Here is a 25,500-nt window from a genome sequence, read left to right as displayed (position 1 = left end):
CTGTGTGCCTCGGTCGTATGCAGTCCTGATTGTGGCGCTCACCTGCACGGCGCCAAACACGCATACGACCATCATTGGCACCAAGGCAGAAGCGACTCTCACAGCTGAAGACGACACGTCTCCATTCGTCCCTCCATTCACGCCTGTCGCGACACCACTGGAGGCGGGCTGCATAATGTTGGGGCGTGAGCGGAAGACGGCCTAACGGTGTGCGGGACCGTAGCCCAGCTTCATGGAGACGGTTGCGAATGGTCCTCGCCGATACCCCAGGAGCAACAGTGTCCCTAATTTGCTGGCAAGTGGCGGTGCGGTCCCCTACGGCACTGCGTAGGATCCTACGGTCTTGGCGTGCATCCGTGCATCGCTGCGGTCCGGTCCCAGGTCGACGGGCACGTGCACCTTCCGCCGACCACTGGCGACAACATCGATGTACTGTGGAGACCTCACGCCCCACGTGTTGAGCAATTCGGCGGTACGTCCACCCGGCCTCCCGCATGCCCACTATACGCCCTCGCTCAAAGTCCGTCAACTGCACATACGGTTCACGTCCACGCTGTCGCGGCATCCTACCAGTGTTAAAGACTGCGATGGAGCTCCGTATGCCACGGCAAACTGGCTGACACTGACGGCAGCGGTGCACAAATGCTGCGCAGCTAGCGCCATTCGACGGCCAACACCGCGGTTCCTGGTGTGTCCGCTGTGCCGTGCGTGTGATCATTGCTTGTACAGCCCTCTCGCAGTGTCCGGAGCAAGTATGGTGGGTCTGACACACCGCTGTCAATGTGTTCTTTTTTCCATTTCCAGGAGTGTATATGATTGTGCAAGAAAAAGGATGTTGGTAGACCCCTACATTCATTTGATCTCATGTAGACTGTGTTTTTTCCAATTAGGGTGCAGGGGAACAGTAGCACAGCCATAGACAATATTTTTATTCATTCTTCCTTACTAGATGGGCATTCTGTCAGTAAAAGTGTGAATGGCCTTTCAGACCATAATGCACAAATTTTAACACTAAAAGCTTTCATACTCAAACAAATGTCACATATAATTACAAACTATGTAGGGAAGTTAATATAACAGCAATAGAGAATTTTTTAAACCTTGTCAAGGAACAAGAGTGGCAGGATGTTTTGCTGATAACATAGATGATTAATATAATGCTTTCCTTAACACATTTCTCATACTCTTTGATAGTTGTTTTCCATTAGAACATTCTAAACAGGGTACTAGCAGTAATAAGCAGTCCAGATGGCTGACTAGTAGGATAAGGATATCATGTAGAACACAGCGGGAATTATATCAAAATGTTAGAAGTAGTCAAAATCAAGCTACAGTAGCCCATTACAAACAGTATTGTAAGGTGCTTAAAAATGTTATTAGGGAGGCAAAGAATATGTGGTATGCAAATAGAATAGATAATTCACAGGATAAAATTAAAACCATATGGTCAGTTGTGAAGGAAGTGTCTGGTCAGCAGCACAAGGTTGACAATATAAAGTCAGTTCGTAGTAACAATATTTCTGTTACCGATAAATCACATATATATGTACAGTATTTAACAATCATTTTCTGAGCATTGCTGGTGAATTAAATAAAAATTTAGTTTCTACATGGTATCATATAACTTCCTTGGCAAATGTGTTTCCGAGATTGATGTCTGAAATACTCCTCTGCGTTACAGATAAGGGGGAGATTGAGTCAATAATTACATCACTGAAGACTAAGGACTCTCATTGATATGATGGAATATCTAGCAGAATATTAAAGTTCTGTGCTGCACATGTTAGCCCTGTATTTAGCCATATATGTAATTTTTTGTTTAGGAATGGTCAGTTTCCTGAATGATTAATGTACTCAGTAGTAAAGCTGCTTAATAAAAAGGAAGAGTGGGATAGTGTAGACAATTTTAGACCTATTTCTATGCCATCAGTGTTTGCTAAAGTACTTGAAAAGGCTGTATATGTAAGGATAATTGATCATTTTATATCACACAATTTGCTATCCAGTGTACGGTTTGGCTTTAGAAGTTGTTTAACAACTGAAAATGCTATATTCTCTTTTCTCTGTGAGGTACTGAATGGGTTAAACAATAGGTTTCAAACGCTAGGCATATTTTTTGATTTAACTAAGACGTTTGATTGTGTTAATGACAAAGTTGGACCATTATGGAATACGGAGAGTAGCTTACAATTGGATCACCTCTTACTTTAGCAACAGACAGCAAAAGGTCATTATTCACAATGTTGAGAATGGCTCTGATGTGGGGTCTGAGTGGTGTACAGTCAAGTGGAGGGTGCCACAGGAATCAGTGTTGGGGCCACTCCTGTTTCTTATTCATATAAATGATATGCCCTCTAGTATTATGGGTAACTCCAAAATATTTCTGTATGCTGATGACACTAGCTTGGTAGTAAAGGATGTAAAGGATGTTGTGTGCAACATTGACTCGGTTTCAAATTGTATGATTCATGACCTAAGTTCATGGCTTGTAGAAAATAAACTAACGCTAAATCACAGTGAGACTCAGTTTTTACAGTTTCTAACACTATTCAACAAAACCTGATGTTTTAATTTCACAGAATGGGCATATGATTAGTGAAATTTCTAGGTGTTCATAAAATAGAAAGAAACTTCCACATGGGAAAAATATATTAAAAACAAAGATTCCAAGACTTACTAAGCGGGAAAGTGCCGGTAGACAGGCACAATAAAAAAACACACACACAAAATTTCGAGCTTTTGCAACTGGCGGTTGCTTCGTCAGGAAAAAGGGAAGGAGAAGGAAAGATGAAAGGATGTGGGTTTTAAGGGAGAGGGTAAGGAGTCAATCCCGGGAGCGGAAAGACTTACCTTAGGGGGGAAAAAAAGGAAAAATGGATAGGTATATACTCGAACACACACACACACACACACACACACACACACACACACACACACACACACACACATCCATCCATACATACACAGACACAAGCAGACATATTTAAAGGCAGGGACAAAGAATCCAGTGAAATTTTTTTAAGTGCTTTATCTCAATAGTACCTTGAGCAGTTAAACAGAGAACCGACTCGTGGCGATAACATATTAGACCTTGTGGTGACAAACAGACCCGAACTGTTTGAAACAGTTAATGTAGAACAGAGAATCAGCAATCATAAAGTGGTTACGGCATCGATGATTTCAGCCGCAAATAGAAATATTAAAAAAGGGAGGAAGATTTTTCTGTTTAGCGAAAGTGACAAAAAGCAGATTACAGAGTACCTGATGGCTCAACACAGAAGTTTTGTCTCAAGTACAGATAGTGTTGAGGATCAATGGACAAAGTTCAAAACCATCGTACAATATGCGTTAGATGAGTATGTGTCAAGCAAGATCGTAAGAGATGGAAAAGAGCCACCGTGGTACAACAACCGAGTTAGAAAACTGCTGCAGAAGCAAAGGGAACTTCACAGCAAACATAAACATAGCCAAAGCCTTGCAGACAAACAAAAATTACGCGATGCGAAATGTAGTGTGAGGAGGGCTATGCGAGAGGCGTTCAATGAATTCGAAAGTAAAGTTCTATGTACTGACTTGGCAGAAAATCCTAAGAAATTTTGGTCTTATGTCAAAGCGGTTGGTGGATCAAAACAAAATGTCCAGACACTCTGTGACCAAAATGGTACTGAAACAGAGGATGACAGACTAAAGGCCGAAATACTAAATGTCTTCTTCCAAAGCTGTTTCACAGAGGAAGACTGCACTGTAGTTCCTTCTCTAGATTGTCGCACAGAAGACAAAATGGTAGATATCGAAATAGACAACAGAGGGATAGAGAAACAATTAAAATCGTTCAAAAGAGGAAAGGCCGCTGGACCTGATGGGATACCAGTTCGATTTTACACAGAGTACACGAAGGAACTTGCCCCCTTCTTGAAGCGGTGTACCGTAGGTCTCTAGAAGAGCGAAGCATTCCAAAGGATTGGAAAAGGGCACAGATCATCCCCGTTTTCAAGGAGGGACGTCGAACAGATGTGCAGAACTATAGACCTATATCTCTAACGTCGATCAGTTGTAGAATTTTGGAACACGTATTATGTTTGAGTATAATGACTTTTCTGGAGACTAGAAATCAACTCTGTAGGAATCAGCATGGGTTTCGAAAAAGACGGTCGTGTGAAACCCAGCTTGCGCTATTTGTCCACGAGACTCAGAGGGCCATAGACACGGGTTCACAGGTAGATGCAGTGTTTCTTGACTTCCGCAAGGCATTTGATACAGTTCCTCACAGTCGTTTAATGAACAAAGTAAGAGCATATGGACTATCAGACCAATTTGTGATTGGATTGAAGAGTTCCTAGATAACAGAACGCAGCATGTCATTCTCAATGGCGAGAAGTCTTCCGAAGTAAGAGTGATTTCAGGAGTGTCGCGGGGGAGTGTCATAGGACCGTTGATATTCACAATATACATAAATGACCTGGTGGATGACATCGGTAGTTCACTGAGGCTTTTTGCAGATGATGCTGTGGTGTATCGAGAGGTTGTAACAATGGAAAATTGTACTGAAATGCAGGAGGATCTGCAGCGAATTGACGCATGGTGCAGGGAATGGCAATTGAATCTCAATGTAGACAAGTGTAATGTGCCGCGAATACATAGAAAGATAGATCCCTTATCATTTAGCTACAAAATAGCAGGTCAGCAACTGGAAGCAGTTAATTCCATAAATTATCTGGGAGTACGCATTAGGAGTGATTTAAAATGGCATGATCATATAAAGTTGATCGTCGGTAAAGCAGATGCCAGACTGAGATTCATTGGAAGAATCCTAAGGAAATGCAATCCGAAAACAAAGGAAGTAGGTTACAGTACGCTTGTTCACCCACTGCTCAAATACTGCTCAGCAGTGTGGGATCCGTACCAGATAGGGTTGATAGAAGAGATACAGAAGATCCAATGAAGAGCAGCGTGCTTCGTTACAGGATCATTTAGTAATCGCGAAAGCATTACGGAGATGATAGATAAACTCCAGTGGAAGACTCTGCAGGAGAGACACTCAGTAGCTCGGTAGGGGCTTTTGTTAAAGTTTCGAGAACATACCTTCACCGAAGAGTCAAGCAGTATATTGCTCCCTCCTACGTATATCTCGCGAAGAGACCATGAGGATAAAATCAGAGAGATTAGAGCCCACACAGAAGCATACCGACAGTCCTTCTTTCCACGAGCAATACGAGACTGGAATAGAGGGGAGAACCGATAGAGGTACTCAGGGTACCGTCCGCCACACACCGTCAGGTAGTTTGCGGAGTATGGATGTAGATGTAGAAAATGATTTTGCAGCACGACAATGCTCAACCTTACGTTGCAAGAGGTCGAAACATACTTGGAAATGTTAAAATGGGAAGTCCTCCCTCACCCACTGTATTCTCCAGACATTGCTCCCTCTGACTATCACCTGTTTAGATCAATGGCGCATGGCCTGGCTGACCAACACTTCCAATCTCATGAAGAAATCACAAATTGGATTGATTCGTGGATTGCTTCAAAAGATGAACAATTTTTTCGACCCAGGATTCATACACTGCTCGAAAGATGGGAGAAAGTAGTGGCCAATGATGGAAAATACTTCGAATGATACATGTGTAACCAATTTGTTTCATTAAAGTCTCAAATGTTAGGGAAAAATGACGGAAGCAAAGTCATACACATTGTACTTTCTGAAGTGTATGTCCTCCCTAATGGTGCTGGAAGCTAAATACTATTGTGCTTAATGCCCTATTCTTATAGACTGAAATTGCCCTGTTTTGCTATCGCTGTTTCCTCTCTCCTCTGCATATCATAGTGTCCGCTCATTCCTGCCAGGAACTAGGCTTTGTTGTTGTTGTTATGGTCTTCAGTCCTGGGACTGGTTTGATGCAGCTCTCCACACTACTCTATCCTGTGCAAGCTTCTTCATCTCCCAGTACCTACTGCAGCCTACATTCCTCTGAATCTGCTTAGTGTATTCATCTGTTGGTCTCCCTCTACGATTTTTACCCTCCACGCTGCTCCCCAATACTAAATTGGTGAGCCCTTGATGGCCCAGAACTTATCCTACCAACCGGTCTCTTCTTCTTGTCAAGTTTTGCCACAAACTCTTCTTCTCCCCAATACTATTCAGTACCTCCTAATTAGTGATGTGATCTACCCATCTAATCTTCAGCATTCTTCTGTAGCACCACATTTCAAAATCTTCTATTTTCTTCTTGTCCAAACTAGTTATCGTCCATGTTTCACTTCCATACATGGCTACACTCCATACATATACTTTCAGAAACTACTTCCTGACATTTAAATCTATACTTGATGTTAACAAATTTCTCTTCTTCAGAAACGCTTTCCTTGCCATTGCCACCTATCCATTTCCGTTTTTAAATTTTCTAACCTACCTGCCCGATTAAGGGATCTGACATTCCACGCTCCGATCCGTAGAACGCCAGTTTTCTTTCTCCTGATAACGACATCCTCCTGAGTAGTCCCCGCCCGGAGATCCGAATGGGGGACTATTTTACCTCCGGAATATTTTACCCAAGAGGATGCCATCATCATTTAATCATACAGTAAAGCTGCATGTCCTCGGGAAAAATTACGGCTGTAGTTTCCCCTTGCTTTCAGCCGTTCGCAGTACCAGCACAGCAAGGCCGTTTTGGTTAATTTTGCAAGGCCAGATCAGCCAATCATCCAGACTGTTGCCCCTGCAACTACTGAAAAGGCTGCTGCCCCTCTTCAGGAACCACACGTTTGTCTGGCCTCTCAACAGATACCCCTCCGTTGTGGTTGCACCTACGGTACGGCCATCTGTATCGCTGAGGCACGCAAGCCTCCCCACCAACGGCAAGGTCCATGGTTCGTGGGGGGAGGATTTTTTAATTTATATATATATATATATATATATATATATATATATATATATATATATATAATATGATCTACCCATCTAATCTTCAGCATTCTTCTGTAGCACCACATTTCGAAAGCTTCTATTCTCTTCTTGTCCAAACTATTTATCGTTCATGTTTCACTTCCATACATGGCTACACTCCATACAAATACTTTCAGAAACGACTTCCTGACACTTAAATCTATACTCAATGTAAACAAATTTCTCTTCTTCAGAAATGCTTTCCTTGCCATTGCCAGTCTACATTTTATATCGTCTCTGCTTCGACCATCATCAGTTATTTTGCTCCCCAAATAGCAAAACTCCTTTATTACTTTAAGTGTCTCATTTCCTAATCTAATTCCCTCAGCATCACCCACCTTAATTCGACTACATTCCATTATCCTCGTTTTGCTTTTGTTGATGTTCATCTTATATCCTCCTTTCAAGACACTGCCCATTCCATTCAACTGCTCTTCCAAGTCCTTTGCTGTCTCTGACAGAATAACAATGTCATCGGCAAACATCAAAGTTTTTATTTCTTCTCCATGGACTTTAATACCTACTCCGAATTTTAGTTTCCTTTACTGCTTGCTCAATATACAGATTGAATAACATCGGGACAGGCTACAGCCCTGTCTCACTCCCTTCCCAACCACTGCTTCCCTTGCATGCCCCTCGATTCTTATAACTGCCATCTGGTTTCTGTACAAAGAGAGTATTCCAGTCAACATTGTCAAAAACTTTCTCAAAGTCTACAAATGCTAGAAATGTAGTTTCCCTTTCCTTAACCTATTTTCTAAGATGAGTCGTAGGGTCAGTATTGCCTCACGTGTTCCAATATTTCTACGGAATCCAAACTTATCTTCCTCGAGGTCGGCTTCTACCAGTTTTTCCATTCATCTGTAAAGAATTCGTGTTAGTATTTTGCAGCTGTGACTTATTAAACTGATTGTTTGGCAGTTTTCACATCTGTCAACACCTGCTTTCTTTAGGACTGGAATTATTATATTCTTCTTGAAGTCTGAGGGTATTTCGCCTGTCTTATACATTTTGCTCATAGATGGTGGAGTTTTGTCAGGACTGGCTCTCCAGAGGCTGTCAGTAGTTCTGATGGAATGTTGTCTACTCCCGGGTCTTGCTTCGACTTAGGTCTTTCAGTGCTCTATCAAACTCTTAACACAGTATCATATCTCCCATTTCATCTTCATCTACATCCTCTCCCATTTCTATAACACTGCCCTCAAGTACATCGCCCTTGTATAGACCCTCTATATACTCCTTCCACCTTTCTGCTTTCCCTTCTTTGCTTAGAACTGGGTTCTCATCTGAGCTCTTGATATTCGTACAATTTGTTCTCTTTTCTCCAAAGGTCTCTTTAATTTCTGTAGACAGTATCTGTCTTACCCCTAGTGAGATAAGCCTCTACATCCTTACATTTGTACATTTACTAGTCTTTACCAAACTGAATTCTGTAGTTTTCTGGTGCAAAGCATGTTCTGCACAAATCTATCCATTTTTCCTTTGTGCTCTTCGAACTACTAATGTACACTCCTCAGATCTACCCTGTATTGTGTATAACCCTTTATTTTCTAGCTGTGGGTGATCATCCTTAACTGATCTTTTACATTCTTCTATCTTACTCCTGGATCTACAAACTACATATTTAAGAACTCAGCATCAGCAACCTTCGATATGTGAGACATTTTTGTTGAGACAGTTCACCTTCGGTTCTGTCAACAGTAGTGATTGTGTGCACTGTAATGATGCCACAGGCCCTCTCCGCTCCACCCATGAAAATGTTCCCCATTAACCGAAAAGAAATATTGACAGAATGAATTTTCACTAAGCAGTGGATTGTGCACTGATCTTAAACATCCTGACAGATTAAAACTGGGTGATAGACTGGGACCTGAACCCAGAACCTTTGCCTTTTGTGGGCAAATACTCTACTGTCTAAGCTATCCAGGCACAATTCGTGATACACTCCGCACTTTACTTTTTCCAATACCTACCTCCTATGTTCCATATTTCATTGGAGTTCTGCATACCTTTCTGGGCTTGAGATATCCAGGCAAGACCCTGGAAACAAGCCTCTATAATGCGGCTACGCTATTGCTTCACAATATCTGATCTTCCAGGAGTGCTAGTCCTGCATGGTATGCAGGAGAACTTCTGTGGAATTTGGAAGGTAGGAGGTGTGGTACTGCGAGAGGTAAAGCTGTAGACCTTGCCTGGATAGCTCATTCAGTAGAGCACTTGCCCACTAAAAGAAACACTCCGCTTGTGAGTCCCAATCCATCTCACAGTTTTAACCTGCAGAACTGCTAGGTTTCTGGCTATTTATTGCATGCACAGGTATCTGCGCAGACAAATCGTAGCCTGTCGACCACCCTTAAATATTAATCCAAAACATTTATTGTGCATTGGCTCACACTTTTTAGTGGATTATACTTACAATTTAGAGGAAACTTGAAATCAGTACCCTAATTATTAATAAGCAACATAGCGTGAATGAATGCTATTATTTAGCTACACTTTGGTTCTTAGCAACTGGAGAGTTATGTTAATAATAATGTCATATATCTCCTGATGTCTGCCCTTATACACATGAAGTGCACAAAGATTTTATTAAATTAGAGGTTAGGAAGTCAATATCTATAAAGTATGATTAATGTAATGTAGACTATGCATACCATCTGTCACTGGCCACTTAATAATATATGCTTTATGGTGGAGGGGAGATAACATGATTATAGGAAAAATCATTGTTAGTTATTCAGTTATACGTGGATGCACAGACAATGGGCTGCATGTGGCCTTCCATTGATCTGATGGTAGCCCGCCCTTACTGTTTGTTAATATATTAATATTATTATTGTTATTATTTTGTACTCATCTTTCATTCTCTTCCAGAAAGAAGAAGATAGCTGCTTGCAGAACTTGGTTCTTTTGAGCCATGGCAATCATTGCCTTCCAGAAAGGAGAATGCAGACCCTTATAGGCTGTGGTTCTTTTGAGCTATGGTAGTGTGCCTGGCATTGGGGCAGGAGGATCCCAATTTGAAATAATAACATGTCTCACAGCACATTATTCCTGAACTTGCATAACAATGCAGTCATGGCAACAAGAGCTGCACATGGTCCTGCAGGGAACAGCAGTGTCCAAGTCATCAGTGATTTGTGTATTCTGCAGTACGTATCTTGTGTCAGTGAGCTTTGTCAGCCTACTCATTTGTGCACTGAACTTTCAGCAATGAAGTGAAGCAAAAATTTTATGTATATCTGTAAACCATAAGCATTTACATCATGATCATTGGTGAATAATAATATAAGAAAACTATATAGTTTATTTTATATTTTTCACAGGAACATTTTTATTTTTCTCTTTAGAGGCACTGATGTAAAGATTCACTAGCCCCATTTGGAGAAGGTCCAAAATTGGTAAAGCAGGACCAAGTAGGAAACAGGACAAGAAACAGCAGTTTCAGAATATTTTTTTGTGCAGTCGCTGAATGTCATCATTTGCTTTATTTGCAAAAGTGTTGTAGGCATTCCTAAGTAGTACATTACAGAATTCTGCGTCTTCTAAATTATTGGAAGAACTACATGAACAGAAATTTTCTTCCTGGAAGTGAGAATTGGCTTGTTAGTAAGTCATGTTCAGAAAACCTATTAAAAACTCATAAACTGCAACAGAAATAAATTTTGAAGTATCTCACTTTATAGCAAAAATTGTTTTGAGATAGCTGCAAAAAATATTTGCCCTGAATCAGTTAACCATTCTGATAAAAACATCACAGGGTTGTGGGACAGAAGAAAATGGATTTTCTTCCATTTTCAGAAAATTCAGTTAAACCAAATGACCACTTAAAGGATAATTACTACAGGGTTGGCAAATATAAAGAACCAGTTAAGACATTGCTCAAAGAAATTTGCTTACTTTTCATTGGTTATTGATGTGTCAACTGACACCATCTCCACACCCCAGTTGTTAGTATTTGCATATGGGATAATGCATGAGTTTGGAGTACATGACTATTTAACTGGAATGAGTTCAATGTGAGGGCAAACTAGGGTTAGTGATATGTTCATTGGACTGTTGGAACTGTGTTCAAACATTGACTTAAATCTGACTAACTTAATAGGTATTATGAATAACAGAGCATCTACCATGGTAGGAATTAATTCTGGATTGATATCATCGCTAAAACACCATTTATAAGCCCATGATGATATGATGCAATTACACTGTATAATCCCTTCAAAGACTTTTCTGCAGTTTCATGCATGTCACGAAAGTTGAAAGTTGTTGTTTCAACAATTAATTTCATAAAATTTCATGGTAAAATCACAGACAGCTTAAAACCTTCCTTGAAGACACTGACAATGAATACGGTGATTTTATCTTTTACACAGAAACAAGATGGTTAAATTGCGGTAGAAATGCTGCAGCAGTTCCTGAATTTAACTGATGATACTGAAATTTAAAAGATTCAAAATAACAGGAAAAAAGGATTTCTTGTGGGACTTTGCATTTTTTACAGACATTACCAGTCATTTCAGCATGTTAAATACTCAGCGTCAAAGCAAAAATCAATTGATTAATCAACTTTATGGCCATATTATATGTTTTCATTGTAAGCTACATGTGTTTTAAACCAACTGAAATCCAACTTTGTGCTTATGATGAGAAAGTTGGTAACTTGATATCAGCTTTCAAAACTCATTTCACTAATTTTCAAAGGATAAAGCCATTGCTAGATTGACTTAGCAACCATTTTGCCTGAAAATGCACCAGAAGTGGTGCAACTGGAACTCAACGACATGCCAAACGATGAAACACTGCGATTTAAATTTGATGATGCAAACTGCTGAATGTCTATCTTCTTATTAATAGGAACAATTGGAAGGTATTGGTAGACACTGCATTAAGATGACCCTTTTGGGCCAAGTTATATGTATAAACAAACTTTTCCTTAAGGAAAATCAACAGATAAGGAAATAGTAACTGCTTGATAAACAGCAATCTAGAGCCAATCTTCGTTTGTCTATTACAAAAATCGAGACATATATCAAAGGAATTGTGAAATGAATGGAGTGGAAAGCTTCAAATTAATTTATGTGAATAAGTTTTTAAAAGAAGTTGTTGTATTTGTTAAATAAATCGTGTATTTGGGAAACGACTGATGTGACTTTTCATTTTCCTGCTGCCTTGTCGTAGTAACAGTGAGTGGTGTGCGGCCCGCTTATGTAGGGTCGGTTTAAGGCCCAAGCGACATAAGCCGCTGCTTAGGGCACCTCGCTGAGAGAGCTCCATAGGAGTGACTGCTGGAAGATTTCTATACGAGACGTATCACAATTAATATCGGCCGCTTAAGAAGCCAAGCTGAGAAGGATGCTTTTTTGCATACAGTGCGTAGCGCGGTAACGAAAACTGATACGGGTGAAAGCGTACAATGGAAAAGGGGGGAGGGGGCGCCAAATGAAAAGTTCCTTATGGTGGAAAAATGTGCTCGAACCAGCCCTGACTACACACTCGCTTGTGTTTACTTCCGAGAAAATTTACAATTCTAATAAAAAATAAATAAAAGCCTTTGCCTTCTCTTCTTTCTCTCTGGATGAGAGAAGCCAATCTTACGACTCCAGTTGAAATTTTCAGTGCTAGTGCGGCAATTTTTTACGAAGCTTAATTATTTTTCTTTGGGATTTTGCCATGTCGATCGTGCAAGAACCTTTGGCGTCTGTGTCCCTCTGTCTGCAGTATTAAGCCTGATTTACACCAGGGCGAACGCAAACCTCAACGAACGAGAATTCTCTTTGGTGTTAACTGTAGACGAACGCGTGCGGACTAGTTTCGGTCGTGTTCGGTTCGCAATGGCTAGTGTGTGATACATTGCAATAATTACAGCTCGCATTTAAATAGTCATTCTTCTCGCGCTCCATACGTGCATGGAACGAAAGAAGCTCCATTAATTGGTGCAATGGGAAGTACCCTCACAGTTGTTTGCAGAGTGTGGATATAGTCGTAGAAGTTTTGCTCGACTTCCGCTGGCCGTCGATCTCGCGAATCGCCAAAGGAAGTTCGCGACTTACATGTTTCAGCGCTTAGTAGCACAGAAAACTTGCGTCTGCCATCGCGTCTACTTCTGTTGTTGGCATGAGCTGTGTGAGCGCTGGAGTAATGTGAAGAGATTACAATGCTGCTGATAGAAGAATACAGATATTTGGTATCCGAGAGACCCACAGCACAAACGCAGAAGAAAAAAAAAATGAAGAAATGTGTGTATATTCTGCTGATTAAAGGTGAAAATATACCAAAGACCTGATCATTCTTGTTCCTTAGATTCGTGATAGCTGCAGTTACTTGCTTGATGTATCACTGTTACGTTAGACATTCTATTGCCCGGGATCACATTATCAGCCCTCTAACCAATCATGTAACAGATGTTATCAAGTACTGTAGCCTATGTGTATGTACTATATTTCACATTTAATTAATTATATTTTTCCTTACATGTAGTTTAATAAAATCCTAGGAGTGGTTCGCATTTGTCGCTGCAGACACCAGGAACTTTCTGAGACGTAGCAGTCACTGCAATGCGAAATAATGGCAGTATCTGCATTTGCTAATAACCAGAGTGTAATGTTCGCGAAAACTAAGCTGAGCGCAGTGACTGATGGGAACGACTGTAAATGGGGAAATCTAGCATTTCTTTATGTTATGTTTTATTTTTGGTCGTTAGTGTTGCATTATTGTTCCGGTTTTAAATCCCTCCCCAACTGAAAAAAAAAAAAAAAACAGCGAAAAGCATCAATCGACAAACGTGCGAAGTTCACAAAAGGAGAGCTGGAGCTGTCACGAAGTATAAGTGCAATACCTCCACGTCTTTCACGCTTCAACATAAATTGAGACACCCGAATTCTTATTTTGCTACCCTACTTTGCGCACTCCGTCAAAATCAGTGCGCTCGTCGTGCAGAATAATCATCACTGAATACTCAAGTTTTGTATCATGTCTCCTATATAGTGTATTAGCTCCAAAATACAATTACATAGCGTTTTCTCCTGTTATTTTCTGTTTTCACATGTGCACACACTTGCTCTAAGATACAAGTGAATAGTATTGAACACGGGTGAACTGTCCGCGAATGTTGATTCGCATGTGTTTGCCTCCATTCGCTCCCGTGTTAACCAGGCGTACAAGCTGTGGTGGGAGCAGCCTTGTCGTTATGTTCTCTTCCGACCATTCTATTGTTCACACAATTCACTTGAAAGTAGTTCTTGCGCAGAACAGTAGATGGTTGCTGCAAGCGCCGAGTTAAGGCAGTTTGCGTAACTGGAACAAGCATCTGTGGACGAAAAACGAGTGTGACCGAATGCTGTTCGCTCACTTTCGCAAACCGTTTCCACTAGAGAAAATGTCGTTCATAATAGTTCACTATGATATGAAACAGCCCCCAAGCCGATGGTGGGTGGATGCTTGTGCAAGTTTTCATTGTTTGTGAGAACTTAGATTAAATTATTTGAAGACTGGCGCCAGTGCAAATTAGACGTGGAAGTAAACAAAAATATACATACTAGGGTTACGTTGGCAATCCTTACGTTGTATGTTCAACCAAACAAAAGTAAACATAGGATATGAAACAAATTTCCCCAAGTCTAGGCACACAGCAAAATTTTTTGTGCAGTTTTCATACGTCAAGAAAGAAAACCTATTATTTCGTAAGTGATAACAGTTCAGGACTGCTTATGAGTCAGAGTTTGCAAACTACTATGTAAGGTGTCCCAAGGATTTTAACTAATTCCTTTCCCTTATTTAGTTCTGCTATTAGTCATCAAAAGAACACGGAAGTTTGTGGCGTTATTTGTATCATGTTTTTGCCACAGTATCGCGCTGAGAGATAATTACAGTTATGCGTTTTTAACTGGAACATCCGATGTCATAATTCAGAGTCAGAGTTAATGGAGCAACAGAAATTAACAGTTGTAAGTAATAATTGACGTTGCGTTAACATACTTTTTCTGGATTAAAAATATGATTTCATTATATAGTTATGTAAACACTGGGACAAAATTCAAAGTGTAATGATTCTAGTTGTAAATGCGTACCCAAATGGTATTAAATAGGCAATAGTTTAGCCTATAACATTTACTTAAATGAAATACAATTGTTCCACTTTTCTGTTAAAACTCATATGCTGTGAAACATATTAGACTAGATAACAATTTTTAAGCCCCACATTTGTCTCATCTACTACACAGCCCGTGGTATCTTCAACTACAATCTTACATGTTCTGTTAAGGAAATAAAATACACAACTGTACATAGCTTGAATAAATGCTTCATGGGGTTCTTGTTGTGTTACATTGAAAAATTGAATGTGACAATTTGATTGTGAGTTGAAGAAGATCCAGAATCAGGTAATGAAGAAGTAAAGAGTGTGTTAATAGCTTTATCTGTAATGTAGTCTGAGCTGTGTATTCACTCCACCTTTAACACACTTTTAATTATAAACAACTGTAACTGTGGTGTAAATTCAGAAAAGCGGTTTTAATATGACAAGTCTCTTAATTACTGCGGTGGATACAAGGTAATGTACATATACGATACAACTTGAGAACACGTAAAGATATGTGTTATAAGGTACTTTACATGTGTGATACAACTCACGAACACCTAAAGATATGTGACAAGTGTCTCATGAAAAGCAGCTTACAGAGGTTCAGGGACCAGTATTAAGCAATGTGTCGAGGTAGATACTACCGCCTGCGACATATCTCTCCCAACAGGGACCACGGAGACAAGAGTAGACTATTTACTGCGTGTAGAGAGACATTTAAGCTGTCATTCTTCTCATGCTTCATTTGTGAATTTAAAGGGAATTAACCGTAGTACAAAGTACAGTGGGAAATATTCTCTGCCAGGTGTTTCATTGTTTTGCAGACTACAAATGTAGATGTAGAAACAGTGGGCAGCAGAGTGATCTGTACATCCTGATGTGAAAGGGGAAAGAGGAGGAAGAGAAGACAAAAGACAAATAAAAGTGAAAGTATCAGAATTTATCGAGATTATCACAGAGGGCTTAATCAGAGAACTGAAACCGTGATGTCCCTCAATACCTTGGCTCTTGTTAATTGGTTGATTAGGCCTGCATAATAGTGTATCAGTACTTATATGGTGTTTCATTGTGTTGTTGAATGACAGTGATTTTGCAGGATATTTGTTGTTTTGGTATGTAGAGCTTGGTTTTTAATGAGCCTAATATAAAATTATTTTAGTTTATTTTATTTTTATTTTATATGTGCTCAATATATTACTTGTTGTTAATACTTATAATGTAGGAATCATATAGGTAAAATTAGCGACTCAGTACACACATAATTGTGTTTGCAGTCATATTTTTTATCCTTTCTATCTATAAATGGAATAATTGTAAGTTTGAATAAATGTGTGGTTTCCTGTATCTGTCTGTTAACCAAATAGGGTTTACTAGAGAGTGTTTCAAAATCTTGTTTCTCAGAGTTCATGAGTGTTATGAGGCTGGTCTAATATTTCTGTAAATAATTTAGGAGCAAAAGAGAAGCCCACTGAAAAACAGAAGCATTAAGTTGTTGACAGTCACCCACAGGAAAGAAAGAAAACCTGCTAGCTTTTGGACTGATCTTTCTGCATGCGATCTCTCTCTCTCTCTCTCTCTCTCTCTCTCTCTCTCTCTCTCTCTCTCTCTCTCTCTCACACACACACACACACACCTACCTCTGTGTCCCTGTATGGTGCACACACACTCTCTCTTCCCACATACTTGTAAGTCTCCACCTTCCTTAGTCATTCCCCACCAGTTGTTACTTTATCCCTCTTGCAAGTTGTGATCGTCATTTCACACTTACTAAAGCTAAATATCATCTTGTGTCCTTGAACTATTCATTGCCATATGTCTAACTGCTTCTGCACTTTCTCCACTTTGTTTTCACAAATCATCAAATAGTCTACAAACTCCATTACTTCTCTCTTTCCTTCGTAAATTACTTGTCATACTATGACCACTATTTCACTCGTTATCACAATGAAGTGTGCTTGAGAGAGAGTGCACTTCTATACTACGTCAAGCTTATAATCTAATTTGTGATATCCATCAGCATTTAACTGGCCGAGTAACAGACAAGCAATCTGGTGTTACCAGAGACCCACCTGCTAGTTAAGTTTACTTTTAGATCAACGCAGCTCCAGCCTGTTAAATCCTGTCTGCCGTATCTGGGCTGCACTTGTTCTGACATTGTACTTGAACTGGTGTTACATGCACAATCTTTGCATAGCAAGAAAGGCCAAGGAAGAGATTGGTTGGCCCACAGAAAAGTGCTGAATGCCTCTGGTAGAAAGAAACTATATTTTTGAGCCCTGGTGTCCTATATATGTTGGGGTATATCAGTAACAGTTTTAATCAAATGAAATCTCCAAACGAGTGCATTGAAGGTTCAGAACAACTTATGAGAAATGGATGCAGTTTTTTACGAATACTAGCACAATTAGAAAGAAAACAAAAGCAGAAGGTAACTTCCAATGTCTGCAGAGACTGTCAAAAACATCCAAACAGTGTTTACACAATCACCGTCCAAGTCGTTAAGACACATAACAGGTCACTCATTTCTTTTGTCTAGTAGCAGATATAAGCTACAATAAAGATCAAAATATAGATACTATGATTCAACATTTTGAGTACATATATGGTTCTATAAACTCAATGTTGAATAACGAGGTAAGAAGGGAGATTAGAATCAAAATTTATAAAATAATGGCCACACTAGCTTCAAATTGTGGGAGTGAGACTTCGGTGCCTATACAGGAGGACACAAGCAAGATTCAAACAGCGGAAATGAAATTTTCAAGACGGAGTAAAAGTTGCTCAAGATTAGACAGAATATGTAACAAAGACATAAGAACAGAGCTTAATATTTATAATATTGGCGGAAGAGTGAATGAAGAAAATGGAAAGAACGTAATAGCAAGATGAATGAAGATAGACTGCCAGATTGGATAAGGCTGTGTGAGCTACAAGGAAAAAGAGATCCTGGGAAAAGATAAGATGCGAACAACTCTTAATGTGATTTCACAACAGGCATTTTACCTAGACCATGAAGCACAGAAGACCTTCGAAATCAGTAAGACAAGTATCATGTCGGCCAATGGACTGAGAATCATGTGTATTGTTGCAGTTAGATAGAGCACCATCTCATTGGACATACATGGAGGAGTAATTGGGTGAACGATTTCCACATCGCTGGATTGAAAGGCGTGGCCCAATCCCATGGCCATTAGTATTACGAGACATTACCTCCATCTCCTATTGCATTTTCTTTTCTTTTTAGGATGTATTAATATGAAGGTATATGTCACACTTTGTACAAAATATGCTCCCATTGTGTGACTTAAACTATTGAAAGTGTCAAACCTCAAATGCAACAGAATGTGAGGCGTGAGACAAAGCACCATTTGGATAATTTGTGTGTCACCAAGGGTGATATTAAATATGACTGAAAATTTTATGACTGTGTGTGTGTGTGTGTGTGTGTGTGTGTGTGTGTGTGTGTGTGTGTGTGTATGTCAAATACTGCCTCTAATTACAAAGCTGTCACCACTTTAAATTGTTATCAGCACTCTGAGATATCCTGTATTTTTGTATTCTTTGGACTTTTCTGCAGTGTTATTTCTTTCATGTCCACCCCCAGTAGCTGAATTGTCAGCATGACGGATTGTCAATCCTCTGGGCCTGGGTTTGATTCCCGGCTGGGTCAGGGAATTTTCTCTGCCCAGGGACTGGGTGTTGTGCTCATCAACTGCAGGTCACCGATGTGGCGTCAAATTGAAAGACCGGCACCCGGCGAACGGTCTGCCCAATGGGGAGGGCCTTACCCATACGATTAAATTAAATAAAAATCCTTTTCTTTCATATCATGACGTATAGTTTATATAAAATAAATATTTTTGCAGAATCCAGTAATTCAGGTGCCATGCTGCTGTTTATGTTGGAGTGTGTGGGAAGTGCAGCTGTTTTTAGATTGCATTTATTATTTTGTGTAAACATTAATGTTTCACCTTGGTTTGCACCTACCAACAATAATCAGTATCAAACTGTCACTAATTGTAAGTTAACTTGTTTACTAGTTGGAGTTGTTGATTTCGCATGTTTTTTCTGTGAGTGGAAAATGACAAGAACAAGGAGGTTTAGATAAAAAGAGAAATTTAGAAGGAATATGTAATTCACTGTGTGTAATATCTTATGCGAAACTTCGTATCACAGTTTCATCGATGCCAAATGCCACAGATGACAAGGAAACTACATAAAACAGTTGTCTACAGGGAAAAAAGCTTCAGTTTTTGAAGAATGTATCAGTGAGAATTATGTTGCTGTGAATTAGGATGGGGATGTTATTGTTAGCCTTAAGTTACTACCTCAGCTCATTGGGAACTTTATTAAGGTCAAATACTGTAATAGCGATGTTTCTTTATTTGAAAATGGTCTACACCGAACCAGAATAATGAACTAGTTAATGATAAAATGTGTGACATGAGGATTCTTAGCTCAGTGATGACCTCACATAACAACAAAAAGTAAATTTTCGAAACAACTTTCAATGCGTTTAGGCCCTTATTTTAATTGGAAAAAGCAGAATTGCACATAATATGTTGTAGGCAATATTGGGTGCTCTTCAGTCACCAACGAGATTTACTTTCTATAACAGGATTATTAGTTTTGCTGTAGCAGATGTTTGTGAGTCTTCAGTGAAGAAAGCTGCTGAAGTAGTCGTGTCAGAGAGGGCTGAACTTTTTACCAAGTATTATTCTTGCATCCTTTGACAGTAGCTGGCAGAAACATTCACATGTTTCCTTAATGGGGCACGTTTCAGCTACTTCCTTAGATACACGGAAAGTGCCAGGTGTGGAAATTACGTCAAAATTCTGTTTCACCTACAGTAAACATTTAGACTTTGAGTACATCTGCCAGAGAAACTAGTATGGATCTGGAAATGTGGTGAGGTTTTGTGGATATCAACAATGAATGTAAAATAAATTAATCTGTCTGCGACATGAAGTCATGCCCATCACTATTGCATGAACTTGTGTGTCTGTTAGAAAAACCAGCAAATGATGTCAAACCCATTGCAAGGGCAACTTTGTAACAATATTACTAGGGAAAAGTCAAATACGAACCTTAAAGTATACTACAAAATGAGTAGTAGCAGTATACTGTGACCAACCAATTTTACCAAGTTATACTACATTAGTAACTTGTACTAACATACTGATCATATTCTTTGGTCAGAAAAACGAAATGATTGACAGTTACACTTGGAAGGGAGCAGTGTTGGCAGTTCCCAGTTACCTATACAACAATGAGACGACAGCAGCAACAGCTGTTCCATTCAGTACTGAATTCCTTTGTATGTTTTCTGTTAGCCTGCAGTACTGACTCCACATTGAACTATCATAATAGCCTTCTCACCTTGCTGCGCATTTTAATTATTAACTGCAGACATTCTTGAGTGTGTTATTAAAAAAAATAGTGCAAAGAGACAAAGAATATGATGAAAATGAATCACAATAACTGTGTTAGTAATTATTGTCTGCAGAGCGGTATGACAATGGCAAACAAAATGGAAGGCACAAGCAATCTTGTTTTGTGGTTGGTTGTTGTTGTGGTAGCTGTATTGTAAACAGTAGTTGGCAATCACTTTGGTATGGATAAATATAGCTATCGTGCACATTTCCAAACAACAAATTACCATCAAACAAAAAATTATCATCAAACAAAAAATAATGAACAATAATAAACTGATGTAACCATTACAGAGACAGTGACGTTTTACACATGGTTTTACATTATCAGGAATCATTTTAATCACAGCCGTCATACCCCACAAAGTACATGGTGTTCTGTGGAAACTAAAATTCCAGGAAAGCTTATAGAGGTTGATAACAGAAAGCAGTGATACTTACAATGACAAGGATATTCATGAAATTCATGAGAAATGAAAACATTGTGCCATAGTTTCCAGTAACCCATATTTTCTACTGTAAACATGGATTAATAGTATTAAAACAATAATAATAGTAATATGTTGTTGTTATCTTTAGTCTGAAGACTAGTTTGATGCAGCTGTCAAGGCTACTCTAACCTGTGCAAGCCTCATCATCTCCAAATAACTACTGTATTCATCTCTAGGTCTCCCTCTATGATTTTTACCCCCCACATTTCCCCCCAGTACTAAATTGGTGATTCCTTGGTGTCTCAGAACGTGTCCTACCAACCGATCCCTTCTTCTAGTCAAGTTGTGCCTCAAATTCCTTTTCTCCCCAATTACATTTAATACCACCTCAGTTACGTGATCTACCTGTCTTATCTTCGGCATTCTTCTGTAGCACCCCATTTCTCTTCTTGTCTAAACTACTTATTGTCCATGTTTCACGACCTTACGTGGCTAAACTCCAGACAGATACTTTCAGAAAAGACTTCCCAATACCTAAATCTATATTTGGTGTTAACAAATTTCTTTCCTTCACAAATGATTTTCTTGCCTTTGCCAGTCGACATGTTATATCCTCTCTAACTCGGAGATCGTCAGTAATTTTCCTGTCCAAATGAGGGGGGGGAGAGGCTCTGAGCACTATGGGACTTAACATCTGAGGTCATCAGTCCCCTAGACTTAGAACTACTTAAGCCTAACTAACCTAAGGGCATCACACACATCCATGCCCAAGGCAGGATTTGAACCTGCGTCCATAGCAGTCTCATGGTTCCGGACTGAAGCGCCTAAAACTGCGTGGCTACATCAGCTGGCTCCAAACAGCAAAACTCATCTACTATGAAGTGTCTCTCTTCCTAATCTGATTCCCTTAGCATCGCCTAATTTAATTCAACTACATTTCATTATCCTTGTTTTGTTTTTGTTGATATTCATCATATAACCCCCTTTCAAGACACTGTCCATTCTGTTCAACTGCTCTTCCAAGTCCTTTGCTATCTTTGACAGAATTACAGTGTCATCAGCAAACCTCAAAATTTTTATTTCTTCTCCCTGAACTTTAATTCCTTCGCCAAATTTTTCTTTGGTTTCCTGTATGGCTTGCTTAGTGTACAGATTGAATAACATTGGGGATAGGCTACGACTCTGTCTCACTCCCTTCCCAACCACTGCATCCCTATCATGCCTCTCGACTCTTATAACTGCCACATGGTTTCTGTACAAGTTGTTAATAGCCTTTCACTCCATGTATTTTACACCTGCTACCTTTAGAATTTCAAAGGGATCATTCCAGTCAACAATGTCAAATGCTTTCTCTTAAGTCTAGAAATGCTATAAACATAAGTTTGCTTTTCATTAACCTACATTCTAACATAAGTCAATGGGTCAGTATTGCCTCGCATGTTCCTACATTTATCCAGAGTCCAAACTTGTCTTCACTGAGGTTGGCTTCTGTCAGTTTTTCCAAAATAAATAAGTAAATAATAATAATAACAATCTGCAGAAGAAGTTAATTTATAGCTACTACCAATGGACAGGGGGTGAAGAAGGTAAGGAATCAACCTAATATATGTAAGGAATGTTTTGAGAAAAAAATTGAAAAACCAAAACCAAAATCAGAATGGCTGGACACAGCACTCATCCTAAGTTCTCATTATAAATTGTATTAATGTTGATAAGTTACAGTAAACAGCTTAAGTATTGTAAATATTCTCTGAGAGAATGAACAGGGTTTGTTAACAGCAAAGCTTTACATTTTGGATTAAAAAACATGGTTTTCACAGCTCGCAGAAGCCTGTTGAAAATGCATTCTGTAGCTTAACAAAGGAGAACATGTTCATCATTTACAAAATGTTTGTCAACCCTTCATGTACCCATCCTATGAGTCTTGTATTCTTGCTCACGGCATCTTCACGTAACGAATCACCTAACCATTCCTAAAAATCAACGTGACTTTAGTCGCAACTATTACGTCCCAGAACTTCTTTACATTTCCTGCAAAATCTTCCATCGACAAGATTGTGAATGTATAATGACTTTCTTTTGAAGCACATACATTTTGTAAACAGCAAGTCACATAGAAAGAGTATATATACTTTGACATCACCTTCAAAATCTACAGTTTGTTAAATATTGATCAATGTGGGTATCATGGATTAATATCACCTATGTTGCATATGAGTGGACAAAGGATATTTTGCATCATACAGATGAAAAGCAGTGTCATTTTAGGAAACAGACGGATCAAAGATGAAAAATATATTTGCATAATGGAAACAATTTAAGTCAATAAGATGTAAACAAAACTTCTGAAAGCTTTATAATTATTCAGAAGAAATTAGGCCAATTAAAAACAAGAGTACAATGTGAGAAGATGGCACCCTTTTGTTTGAGTGTGTCTTATTGTTTCATAGTTTCATTTGACAGTCCTTTCTGGTGATGATATTGATATAATATTGTTTTTAATCTCTCATACCGGAGGTCTTGCTGCAATGACTCTTCCCAAATCTTCAATTTTTTGCTGTTAACATGGTGGCATCAGTTTATCTATACAGGGTGAGCACAAAGCCTTCCCCTGATTATAAAAATTACAACAGAATAACCGTTTGACATAATAAGTTAAATTTGATGCCGTTACACAGGTTAGTGTTACTAGAATATTTTTTTTAAATACCACTTATGTTAGTAAACCTCAACATGTGCTCCCTTGGTAGCTCAGAGAATGTCTCCTCAGTATCCCAGTTCCCTCCAGGAGTTTCGTAAAATGTGTTCTGTCACTGTACCCACAGCAGCTTGTATCCTAGCCTTCAGGTTGTTGACGTCAGCAACTAGTGTGACAAAGACTGTCCTTGATATAGCCCCAGAAAAAAGTCAAGGACCGTAATGTCTGAGCAGGGTGGCCAGGGTGTGGGATCGTTTCTTCCAATCCACCGATCCGGACATTACTCCCCCTCTCCAGACATTACGCTCCTTGATCTTTTTTTCTGGGGCTATATGAAGGACAGAGTCTTCGTCACACCAGTTGCTGATGTCAACGAACTGAAGGCTAGGATACAAGCTGCTGTGGGTGTTGTTACAGAACACATGTTATAAAACACCTAGCGGGAACTGGAATACCGCCTAGACATTCTCTGAACTACCAAGGGAGCACACGTTGAGGTTTAGTAACGTAAGTGGTCTTAAAACAAATGAGTTACACTACCTATGTAATGGCATCAAATGTAAATTATCATGTCAAGCAGTTATTCCGTAATAAATTGTTATAATCAGTGCAAGACTTCATGCTCACCCTGTATTTTTACTTGGTGACATTTCCCTTTATTGAGCGTACCTACTGATTTCAAAACAGCAGTTGTCTCAAGGTATACAAAAACATGCAGAGCCCAGGTGGCTGATCAGCACTAAGTTTCAAGAGGATGTCTATTCCTTCAAAGTAATCAGCATGTGAACTACCTTTTTGGGATGTTTGTTGTCAACATATTAATTGGCATTTCATGACATCTCATTTTCAAATACAGTCATTTCAGCACTTCAGATGTGCTGTTTGATTCTTTCCGGACATAACTGTTCACATTTCCCTTGGGTGTAATGTAAGATATTGCTGCAGTAACTGCAATTCATTCATATTAGTCAGCTGCTTACCTTCAGGTTCTGATCTGACTGTGGCTGGCTACTTTTATTTGGTTACAAAGCAGTGAATCCAACAAGGTCACACTCGTAGGTGCTGAAGCCAAGACAGTCAGAGTTGGACACTGGCAACTTATCCAGACATAAAACCCGTAGTAACCTGCCTGACTGCTACACATACCATTCACAGCCATCGTTAGTTGGGCCATTATGACAAGCATAGTGCATGCCAACATTCATATGGCGTGCCCACAACTAACAGTAACAGCCACAAGCACCTAGTCTGTCGAGTGCCCGCAGCACTTATTAGGACATGCACAAGGCTGTGGGCCTTCTTTCTTACTGTATTTGAGACTGTAACTGCCTTCACTGGACTTTGCTGTTGTCACTCCATGACTCTACCTACATTTGTTTTCGTTAATGTCACTCCATGACCCAATAAACTTGGATCTCTACTTATGGCCACGTATTTCCGTGTGTATCTAGTTAGAGCTTGAATGTCAAAAAGGATGGGATTACTTTTTTGTGTTTTGGCATTCTGTCATTTTCTGCCATTGAAGTTGTCAACAGAGGCTTTACCCAAGTCCCTTCTGCAACAATAGCAGCACATACTGCCATGTTGGAACGGATGTTGACTGTTCTGACCCAGGCTTGGCCACTGTCTGTTCACCTGCCACCATTCCCATATTATGATGAATCTGTGGAAGACTTGGATGTGTACAAGAAGCAGCTTCTCCAAAATTTCATACCTTCTGAGGGTTGACAAGAAAGTCTGTAAAGTTATTATCTTATTATGGATACCTCCCTCATTTGTATTGCTTACTGTGCCAGATAGCTGCTGTGCAGGAATCAGTGTTGCTTTCTTTTAATGATAAGTGTTGTTTGCTGTCCTAAGCGTTAACGTGTGATCGCTGTGTGTGTGTTGAATTCTAGCAGTGTCACAAACAGCCA

The 25,500-nt window shown here is 39.5% G+C and overlaps 2 protein-coding genes across 9 annotated transcripts in view; both read left to right on the top strand.

The window, feature by feature from the left end:
* The window catches only part of LOC126281756 (RWD domain-containing protein 2A-like), a 133,758-nt gene extending 121,671 nt beyond the window's left edge, over positions 1 to 12,087 (top strand). The window contains exons 5-6 of one of the 3 annotated variants that reach the window (XR_007551303.1): positions 9,818 to 10,095; positions 10,296 to 12,087. Coding sequence is in view for 1 of the 3 variants with exons in the window: in XM_049980954.1 (XP_049836911.1) it covers positions 9,818 to 9,831 (14 nt within the window). In the remaining 2 variants the exon portion in view is untranslated. Of the gene's footprint in view, positions 1 to 9,817 lie in introns of all 3 variants that reach the window. The other 2 variants (XM_049980954.1, XM_049980952.1) reach the window with 2 other exon arrangements.
* A 1,990-nt stretch (positions 12,088 to 14,077) lies between these two features.
* LOC126281755 (T-complex protein 11-like protein 1) overlaps positions 14,078 to 25,500 on the top strand; it is a 120,964-nt gene continuing 109,541 nt past the window's right edge. For 2 of the 6 annotated variants that reach the window (XM_049980947.1, XM_049980949.1), the window contains exon 1: positions 14,425 to 14,625. The gene's annotated coding sequence lies outside the window, so the exon portion shown is untranslated. Of the gene's footprint in view, positions 14,626 to 14,723; positions 14,890 to 25,500 lie in introns of all 6 variants that reach the window. The other 4 variants (XM_049980950.1, XM_049980945.1, XM_049980948.1 and 1 more) reach the window with 4 other exon arrangements.

Source organism: Schistocerca gregaria, chromosome 7 (genome assembly GCF_023897955.1).
Source record: "Schistocerca gregaria isolate iqSchGreg1 chromosome 7, iqSchGreg1.2, whole genome shotgun sequence".
Taxonomy (NCBI): Eukaryota; Metazoa; Arthropoda; class Insecta; order Orthoptera; family Acrididae; genus Schistocerca; species Schistocerca gregaria.
This window is presented reverse-complemented; position numbering and strand designations above follow the sequence as displayed.